We start from the raw sequence: 10,778 nt of genomic DNA, 5'->3' as shown, positions 1-10,778 counted from the left end.
GAGGGGAGGGGAGGGGAGGAGGAAAAGGATCTTAAAACAGATTATCATTGACTGAGAAATCACCCTGGGAACTGACTTTACCTGGGCAAGTCCCTTGGTAGTCCTTTCTAGGTAAGTACAGGGTGTGTTTATCCCCTTCCTTCTTCCCTCTTGTGTAGCTAGGTCAGAGACCCAGAGGAACACAGGTTAGCAAGCAGGGCTGACTACAGCATGAGGCTTTTCCCCCATGACTGTTGTTCTGTAGCTGTCACCCAGCTGGGGCTCTGGCTATAGGAAACACTGGAGTAGGGATCACAGCTTCCTCAATGAGAAGAACTTGGGAGAATGGTCCCAAAGCCATAATACACACATGCCTAGAGCTTTTCTGTGTGAAACTACTCACCCTCTTGAGAGTGAATGTCAGCTGCTTGCTGCCAACAGTGGTGTCTGATACATTCAATGTCCCATGTTTTGCTTCAAGTTTCAACCGATCTTCCAGAGTTTTGCTGTAGGAGGTTAAAAAAACAACATATTCATTAACATGCTTTGATTGACTATTTGGAATAAGGTTTAATTAGGACTGATCATATGAACAAGTCTTTCATGCACATGGTAAACAGTAACACTTGTCTAGAAGAGCCCAGAGTCGGCTGCCCTCAAACTGTCATTTTTCCATAAGCACACTGTAAAAACAGTGGCTGACAAAAACACTAACTAATTCAGTAGTTGAGGACCTCAATCTCAATGGCTGCCACTTAGTTCACTGGATTAGAATTCTGGAGCTAAAAATGCAAGGAACAATGTTTCTGGCCTGTGGTTTCCTGGGATAGTTTGCAGCGATGGTAACTCTAGGTCACTCTGTATTTAAACCTGCAAGGTAGGTGGACACACAGGCCCTTGTTCACCTCCTACAAGGAACTGGGTGCAAGTTGAGTTCCCTGTCACAGGAGGTCTCTGACACCTTTGGTTTTTCTTCATCAGCCTTAGTCAATCCCCATCTTCTGCATGGACAACCGAACACAAATTCCTCTGTTCACACCGACATGTTTACATGTTGGGTAAATTCTACCTGATTTCTTTCCATTGAGATGTCTGCTAGAATCTTAAGGTTTTGACACTCTGTTCCAGAGTTGAATCTCAATTCACTTCTTGATGAGGTTTTCTAAACTATTCTAGTCTCTTTATACAATGGCTATCTCCATAACTGTTGGTTGATCTGTAATTTTCTTCTTTATAATGAAAAATCCTTATGTGCTTCCAATACTGGGGAGAGCACGTGCACGCATGCGTGCGTGCGTGCGTGCGTGTGTGTGTGTGTGTGTGTGTGTGTGTGCGCGCGCGCGCGCGCGCCTGTACTAAGACAAAGACTTTTTACGTTATAGTGCAAGCTGGTCTTGAATTCTAGGCAATCTGCTTTAGCCTTCCTAGTTCTGGGATTACAGGAATGCATGGTGCAGGCCCAACTCTCCGGGACCAATATTACATTCAAATTCCAATAGTGGTGAAACTTAAAAGAGTGCTGCTTCCCTTGCAGTTCTCTTTCTTCCTCTTCAAACCAAGTGAGTCCACAAAAATAAAATAAAGCTCAAGGCCCCTTCCATCTCCCACCTTCCCTTGAGGGACCCCACTGAGGACCTCTTAAAGTCCCTACTAAAAACAAGGAGCAGGGCAGTTTGTGGAGACATCCTCTGTCCCCTGGAATGATCTCTGTGACTGATTAGGAGTGCATCCCTGCTCTTGAGGGAGCTACCACACAATGAGGTTCCTTTGAGATTTTGAAGCCGATGTTTGATGTTCACACCATGAGACGTCCACCTCACTTTATAGCTACCTGTAGCGTGCTAAGCACACCTTCGTTACATAGTCTGAGGCATAAGTGGTTAGCATAAAAGTGGCACTCTTTTCTAGGCGATAACGTTATTAAGAAGCACTTTTAAAGCACTTTTCATCTTCAAAGTTCTTTACAGACTAACTAATTAATCCTTTCAACATCCCTGAGACAGAAGGATTTATCCTTTATAGATGGCAAAAGGGGGGTAAATGTTAAGTGACTTGCCCCAGGCCGTATGTGGATCAAGTCTACAGCCAGGGTTCCAGCTTTAGACTTTTCAGGTGTGTGAGACCACAGATTTATACACATCTCTTCAGGATACATGTCCATCAAGTGTTCCCAGAGACAAGCTTCCACATGACAAACTGGAAGGAATTAAAATCTAGTTGCAATTTTTTAAATAACTCAAAAGTGAGGCACAAGCTGACTGGTGCAGCAGACTGTCCACCTAGGCAGATTCCTCTGCCTGTTCACGGCGGCTTTTACAGCTCTACATGTCGAGCTTCAAAGTTAGCAGGAATTCTCAACTATGGAGCCACTGAGACAAAGTGGGCCACAGAGCACCTTAATTTGGGAAGTAAAAGACTTTTCAAGTCAATTGTGGGAAATTACTACTCTTTAAGAGTCCCTGACTTCCTCCACACTAGGGCACATAACCGCCTTTCTCCCAATGTTCTCTCCTCCTGGACCTGTCAAAACTTGTCCTGTCTGGGCTGCTCAGAGAGGCAAGCTGAGTGTTAGGACGCGCCATGGCAGAAGATCAGAGACAGCTTGGATGGTGTCTACATTAAAGCGAGCTCCCTCCCCTCCCTTTGAACATCAGTGTGTGGCTGCTACCCGGCAGGCCAGTCTGCTGCTTGAGTGTGACTGGTCAGAGAGAAGATGCAGGACAGACAGTGTAGCAGCAAGTGGGACAGGATGCAGGGGAGCAGGCAGTTGGGAACGGGCCGGCTTCCCTTACTTCAGGCCCTCCTTATCTCCCCGAGCCCAGGCTTCAGGTCACTTCAGACACTTTCTAGTTGGTTCAATTACGTACTTCAGGGAAAAAATGTAAGCAGAACAAGTTAATAAAAGCATTATGCTGATTACAAAGGAAGACACAGGAATTAAGATTAGAAGCTGAATCGCCCAGCTATCCAGGGTAGAACATAAAGGGAAGAGCCTAAGCGATTAGTAAGGACACCTTAATATAAAAAAGAAAATAGGCATACACTACAAGGGGAAAAATCTAGTGAGTTATTTATTAGCTGCCCCAGGAAAGGAGAATGACTTACTTCTTTGAGGCTTAAAATACACACATACTTTATAATTTCTTTAATTAGCAACATTTAATTAAAGAAAAATCACCCTTCAACCAGTTTTTTAATCCCTCTGCAGGGGAGGGCAAGCTAAAAAGCAGAAGGCAATGAACCTTAATGTTCCTCTGAACAGATTCTAGTCACATGGAAAACGGCATCCAAACAGAAAATATAAAAGTGCTTTAGTGTTTCAAGTGTTAATATTGGGTACGCCTAAATCCCCAATGCTGGGGGCTCACTGGTTAGGTCATCTCTGTCCTTGCCGAGGACCCAGTCTGATCCCCGGCACACACACCAGCAGCCCACATCTGTCTAAACTCCAGGGTATCTGCATGTACACCATGCACATAAACTCAGGTAAGTGCATATACATACACGCTAAATAAGTGCATCTTTTAAATAACTGACAAAATTTTGCTTTTCCTATAAAAGTTACAAATACTCTCAATACTGCTAGTTTGCCAAAGGTACTTCAAAAGCTCCAGTGAGGGTGATCAATTTAAGCAGTCAAAAAATGCTTCAATCTCTCAGCACACTCAACTAAACAGATGTATGGCATTTATCTGATTCAACAAACCTGTTTTCCCTGGGATTCTATTTCTTCCTAAACATACCCTCAGTACCCTGTAGCCTTTCACGTCATACAAAAGGGCTAGCACCTCTCAAATGAACATGAACCACAACCCAGCCTTAGGTCCCCACTTGTCCACTGGCATACCATCAAGAAGACAGCTTATGAACACAAGCTGCAATTCCAGCTCCATGCTTTCAATGTCAGATTTGCTTCACTTCACAGGAAACATGCTGGATATTTCAATGCTACCCTCAACTGTTCCATTCTGCTCTGGGGTTTAAATCAGTAGCCAGTGTTAGAGTTGGTGTATGCCTCCCCCTACCTTCACATAGCCTTTTGGGTAATAACCTAGCTCTGAGACTGCAAGCTCCTCTTGCCTCTGGCCTTGGGTAGGGTCTAGGCACATGGCCCTTTTTGGGTATTGGGGGGCAGCTCTCTCTCTTCTTACACTCTCTGACAGTCTGAATGGCTCCTTGGAAGTACAGTCTCTCTCATACCATTGCTCTAACGCTGAGAGACTGACTTCTCCGAGGAACATGCAGTATTGTTACGTAAGGGGTTGTGATACTGAGGACTGCTGAGGACAGGTCTGATGATGCTAATCTCAGCTGGACAGTTCTCCATGGCTCTCCAGGGGTCTGCTGGGACTTGGCCACACCCCACTGAGTGCTCAGCACTCTAGCTTTCAAAAGACTAATTCCAACAGGACTCTCACAAACCGTTTCCTCAGTTTTCCCTAAATCAAGCCCCTTTCTTTCTTTTCTCTCTCTTCCACATCTCTCTGAGTCAGAGGATATCTGCTAGGATAGGAGAAACAGACATGTGTCCTTCCTGTCCTTGGGGTTTAGGAGGGTCTTAGCTCATTCATTCCAGGCACTCCTTGGATATTTGACGAATTGTTAGGGGGTGGGGAAGCTGATAAGTGGGTAAATAACTCACAAACACAGCAACATGTAAAGCATGAAATTTGTGTTGATGGACATGTGTATTTATCTAAAACCTGCTGACTACTGACTGTTTACTTTCTCTGCTACAAAAATAATTTTCAAGCTGGGCAAATCTGAGTGAATATTTAAACATAATACATCCCATTTTGGTGCCATCTTTCCTGGACTGCCTTGTGGTGACTCATGGGATAAACATAAGGAGTTATTTCAGTTCTTTAAAGGATAATGGTTCAATGCTTTACTAAGCAGTATTAAAATCTGCAAGCCCAGGATTTACCACAATAATCCAGTCAAGACTAGCACTCAGTAAACTGTTTTTGCCAGTGCTAGGCAGCCCCACTGGGTTAGCCCTTTAAGAAGCAAGCTCTGTAACCTCCCCAGCTCTTCTCAGAGCAACTGTTTTACTCACAGACTGTGCTTCGCTGCAGGATTCCCTCAGCTGTTGTGTATTTCTTGTTTACTGCATTTTATTTATTTAGTGCAGAGAAGGAGCATGTGTGGTAGTCAGACAGCTTCTAGTAGCCCACTCTTTCATTCCACCATGAGGGACCTTGGATCAAACTTAGGTTGCCAGCAAGTGTTTTTACCCATACAGGCACCTCGCTAGACCTGATGTTTACTCTTAAAAATTTTAAAATTACTGGTACAATCTGCATGAGTGTGTGCTTTATGAGAGTGAAGCTGGAAGAGGGAGTCAGGTTCCCTGGGAGCTAGCCTTACACATGGTTGTGAGCCTTCTGATGTCAGTGCTGGAAGTAAACGCTGGTTCTCTGAAAGAATAGCTAGCACTCTCTACCATGGAGCCAATTTCTTCTGCTCTAGTAAGTAAGGATTTTAAAAAACCCTAAAAATATTTTAAAATTGTGTTTTATATATATGAGTGTTTCATCTTCATATATATGTATCATGTGTGGGCCTGGTTCTGTGGAGGTCAGAAAAGGTAATCAGATCCCCTGGAACTGGCATTTCAGATGTTTGTGAACCACCATGTTGGTGCTGGGAACTGAACCCTGTTTATTGAAAAAAACAAAAAACCAAAAAACAACACATGTTCTTAACTGCTGACCCACCTCTTTAGCCCCTAAATACAAACTTTTACCCTGCTTGTTTTTCACATTAATATCCAGCTCCAGCTCCAGCCCACAGGAAGAATGTTATCAAGCTTAGTCATCCTCCCACCCCCCACAGTGGCCTAATTCCTATGGTTACACTGAAAACAACCACTTCAGTTTCCTACCAGTGGTTACCAGGACATGAGGTTTTCTTGAGAAGACCTGAAGGGGCAACTGACAGGCTATCCTTCCAGTGCCTATTCCATTCCAAGCACTAGTTGGGAGTGCACAAAGCAAGACAAATGCAGCAGAAAATAAACAATAAAAGCAGTCTGCAGTAGTGGTCTGAGAGTAACCCTGGACAAAGCAAGCTGTACAGTTATGGTGTGCCCACCCTGCAAAGCTATTTAGCAGTTTCTCAAAAGGCTAAGGACAGAGCGGCAACATGACTGCAATTCCACTCACACGTAGGTGAAAACACATTCCAGCCTGATCCAAGCCTAAGCCAACTTGGGCTCTCTGTAGAGTCAGACTCTTGTCTCTAAAAAACCAAAACGAACCAAACGGCTGCCTCAGACAAAATTCTATCCATGACACACACACTCACTCTCTCTCTCTCTCTCTCTCTCTCTCTCTCTCTCTCTCTCTCTCTCTCTCTCTCTCTCGTGTGTGTGCGTGTGTGTGTTTGTGTATGCCACTAGCTTCTTTATAACACACGTTTGTTTAACTGGAACACACGTGCTCCTAGGTTGTAAGGGGAAGGAGCGGCTGACCATGCTGTCCCAGCATGTGTTAGATAAGCAGCTGAAGTGTGAAGATGAGAAAAGACATGTCTGAACTCCAGAAGCAACACCAATGCCTTCCCCACTCCACCTTTCTCCCCTGGACTTTCTAAAAATCCCTTTCCCTGAATGGAAAACTGGGTGCTGGAGAAGGAAGCTGAAAATGCACAGCAGTATTGGCTCAGCCTAATGTCTCTGGCCCAACCAGCTGCTCCAAAGGACATCCTAATTCTTCTCGCAAAGACTACTCAGAGTGGCCAGTGTTATCTCAATGTTCTGCTTACAGAGTCTCAAAGGGAAGATGCAATTTGATACTTGACAACTGAAAATAGTTCAAAGTACGACTTTTCTGAGGGCTGATGCTCTTTCATGCTGGTGAATATTTACAAGAGAGCCACATACAGCATGTGAGGTGGCCAGCCTGGGAGCAGCACACATATCACATGCTGCATAGCCAACACAAGCAGCAGCAGCAGCAGCAGCAGCATCTCCAGGGCATGCTTGGCATCCCACAGAAGCTTGGCACCCACTAAAAGGAGCTCCTCACTCTCCTGTCTGAAAGGGCCTGGCAGCCACCACTCTTCCTATCTCCCTGCATTTGTCTACTCTACTGATCTTCTATGTCTCCACTCAGTTGTAAAGGATTTAATATTTCTAGCAAAATTCTGAGTTAATTTCCAATAATCAGGTAACTGAGCTAGGTAAGGTTCGGTATGTTTGTCTGTGTGTGTGTGTGTGTGTGTGTGTGTGTGTGTGTGTGAGTGCACATGTATGCAGAGGCTGGTGGCCAAAATTGAGTATCTTTTTCAATTACTCTCTACTTTTTAAAATTAATTAATTAGTAAATTATTTTTGAGACAGGGTCTTTCTGTACAGCCCTGGGACTTATTAGGAGTCTAGGTTGGCCTTGAACTTGTAATTCTCCTGCCTTTGCTGCCTGAGTGCTGGGATTAAAGGTGTATGGCACTACACCCAGCTTCTCCTTCTTTTTTCTTGAGACATAATTTCCTACTGATGATCTTGGTTTCTTCAGATTTGGCTAGACTGACTGGCCAAGTCCCGGGACCAGTCTGTTCCCAGGCATGAACAACTGCATCCAGCTCTTTTGCATGGGTGCTGGGAATCAAATTCAGGCCCTCACACTGGAACAGCAAACACTTTACCAAAATGGAATCCCCCAGCTCTTGATCTGGTTGTTAACCAGAGGTCCTGTACGCCTCAAAAGTGATGCGAGGAAGGAGAATGGAAAGCTTGAAGCAGCCTGGGCTTCCTAACAAAACGTTCTCAAAACAAACAAATTGATTAAACATCACTTTTGTAAAGAGGCCTTTGCTATGCTTTTTGACCTGCAGGGTGTGGACACAGCAAGTACCTACAGGCTTGGGCAACCCAATGGAAAACACGGGGACAAGAGTGAGGCTTTTAGAGATTAAAAGTGTCCTAACATATGTTAATATATGAAGACTTTAAAGGGCAGTGAGAGCCCAGTGGCTCTACTGGTGACTTTGCTGCTGGTACCCATCACGCAGAGAGAACAGGGGTGTGAGAGGACAGGGAGGTGTGTGAGGAAGAAGCATGGCTGGACTCCACAGGCTACTCACTTCATCAGTCTCTGCTTGGTGGCAGACTCTTTGAAGCTCCTGAACTCTTCGCCTGCTTTGATCTCGTAGAACTGGGGCTTCAGGACTGTCTGCTGGTCCTCCTTCAGTTGCTCCTGCCGCTTCACTCTTTCTTCCTGCTGCAGGAGTCTGCGCTGCTTCCTGACTTCTTCAACCCAATCTTTTTCATCATCTGAACTCTCTGAACTTTCTGCATCACTGGGTTTTCCTTCCCGTTCTTCCTCCTCTTCCTGAAATCAAAAATAGCAGGAAAAGCTCTTCCCCCGGCCAAACATGGACCATTAGAGGCACCAGCCCATCAGAGTATGTGACAGCTGCTCCATGGAGCATCAGAAGAAATGCCTTTAATTAATAAGATACACTCCAGGCTGAATGTCAAGCAATTAGTATGCAACTAATTACCTCTCATGTATAATCAGAGGCTTTGTAATTCACAGACTTTATGTTAAGAAGCTGTAAATGCACAGTATCTGTCTTTATGAAATGTCATGATTTTCCTCACTTGAGGCTCTTAGATTTTATATAGAATACACATGTGCACACACAGACTCGTGTGCACGTATGACATGAGAGTAGAAGTTCGACTGTCCAGTGGAACAACAGGACTAACAGGAGGAGAGGGGTGAGGGGGACATAGTAGATTGGTGTCGAAGTGTCCTTTTGCAACACAGGGCCATGTATACTGCAGAATAAAAGGTCTTAAACACAGGCAAACAAGAAGAAGCCATCCCCAGCTAATTGAAGACAGGCATGCCTTACATTCTTGAGCTCCTGCTGCTCCAAGAGTCTCAGCTGCTTCTTCCTCTTCTCACTAATCCTTGAGACCAGGGGATTGAGAAGCCTGAACTCTTCACTGTCCTCGTCCACCTGGAAGTCAGGGTTCTCAAACATAACTTTAAATCGATCATCCGTGAGGATATTAGGGAGGCTCTGTAGGAGAGACAGGGACCAGTCAGTATCTGAACTTAACAAACAAACCAGAAAATGGTTTTACAACACTTAGTCCATAAGGTATAGACTATTAACATTATACAATGTTCAAAATTTCTTTAGAAACAATTTCTAGAATTTTCTGATTGATTCTAGGTTTTACTTTCCAACAACAAAACAAATTCTATTGATAAATTTAACAGCTGATTGATAATTCTTGACTGTTATACATAATGATCTAAAAATGAATCTTTATGTTAATATTATGCTTACTAAATAGGAAAGAGTTTTCTTCAATTGGTATTTTTAGGACAAAACAAATACAGACAACTCAATATTTTTCAAGGAAATACATAAATTTTAAGATATGGCTTTGTTTGTTTGAGTCAGGGTTTCTCTGTGTAACAGCTCTGGTTGTCCTGGAACTCTCTCTGTAGACCAGGCTGGCCTCCAACTCAACTGAGATCTTCCAGCCTCTGTCTCCCATGGATGAGGACTAAAGGTGTGTGCCACCACTGCCAGGCTAGGATATGGCTTATAAAGTATAGCTATCATATTAAAGTAAAATAAGAAAGCTTTCCAATGTCACAGTCCACAATGGAAGGAGTTTAAGCTGTCAGTCAGTGTGGTGGTGTAGCTGGCAGTCGTACTTTACTGTCTCCAACACAGGAACTATGAAATTCCCAACTATGAAGCTGGAACACTTCCATGCATTATAAGGATAACTCCATTGGTTTTCTTCCTTGGACCATGGATTATTCTTAACAGACAAGGTACAGTCTCTATATAACAAAGCTTTGGCTATTCAGATTCCTTTGCATTGTTCAGAACTGACATTAAATTCCTTTTTATTTGTACAGTTTTACATAGCAAGCTTCCTAACATGTATAACAAACACATTTGCTCACTGACTCAGATGATGGTCATTTCACACTTAGGGCCTGGAAGCCAGTGGAAACCAGACACCCAGGAATGATTATAAATCAGAGCACCAGCCTACTTGTGATGGCTCTCACTTCACCAAACTGGCTGATGCTCCACTTTTGAACTCAGTCCTGAATGCCGCATCAGTGTAGCAGAGCTACAGAAAAACACAGCAAATCACAAGCCACGGCAAAGTATGGCCCGCTTATTACTTGTATGGAACTATAAACCATAATCCCTTAACTAAAACTCTAAGAGATACAAATTCACAAGTCATCCTTGAGTAAATATCATTTCTAAAATAGACCAAGGAAAGAAAAGACCTAGTGTCTGATGCCAACTTCAGAGGGAAGAAAAAAAAAACCGCAAAGTGTTTGCTACAAAGCTCTGTATGAAAAAAAAAATGTTCAGAATGTATAAAGGGCATTCAGAATGTATGAAGTATGTTCAGGTGTATGAAGGTACTCAGAGGGGAAAAAAAAGTAATTTAATAGAAATATCCAGGTCGGGCGTGGTGGTGCATACCTTTAATCCCAGCACTTGGGAGGCAGAGGCACATGGACTTCTGAGTTCGAGGCCAGCCTGGTCTACAGAGTGAGTTCCAGGACAGCCAGGGCTATACAGAGAAACCCTGTCTCGAAAAAAAAAAAAGAAACATCCTAGAGGGTATCCTAGGGACATGGCATTAAGGAGACCTAAAACCAAATAGGTTTCAACAAGTAGAAATTGGAAAAGAAGGGCAGGATGATCAGCAGTTAAGAGAACTTACTACTCTAGCAGAGATCTAGGTTCTGCTTCCAGTACCTACACTAGGCAGCTCACAACTAACCATATGTAACTCC

At 43.7% G+C, this 10,778-nt stretch overlaps 1 protein-coding gene across 1 annotated transcript in view; it reads right to left on the bottom strand.

The window, feature by feature from the left end:
* Nol10 (nucleolar protein 10) overlaps positions 1-10,778 on the bottom strand; it is an 84,621-nt gene that overhangs the window by 4,797 nt on the left and 69,046 nt on the right. The window contains exons 17-19 of the mRNA XM_029540909.1: positions 8,842-9,012; positions 8,065-8,312; positions 383-485 (exon numbers count right to left, since the gene is read on the bottom strand). Coding sequence (XP_029396769.1) covers positions 383-485; positions 8,065-8,312; positions 8,842-9,012 — 522 coding nt within the window. The remainder of the gene's footprint in view (positions 1-382; positions 486-8,064; positions 8,313-8,841; positions 9,013-10,778) is intronic.

This window comes from Mus pahari, chromosome 7 (genome assembly GCF_900095145.1).
Source record: "Mus pahari chromosome 7, PAHARI_EIJ_v1.1, whole genome shotgun sequence".
Lineage (NCBI taxonomy): Eukaryota > Metazoa > Chordata > Mammalia > Rodentia > Muridae > Mus > Mus pahari.
The sequence above is the reverse complement of the archived record's forward strand: the minus strand, read 5'-3'. Positions and strand labels throughout refer to the sequence as shown.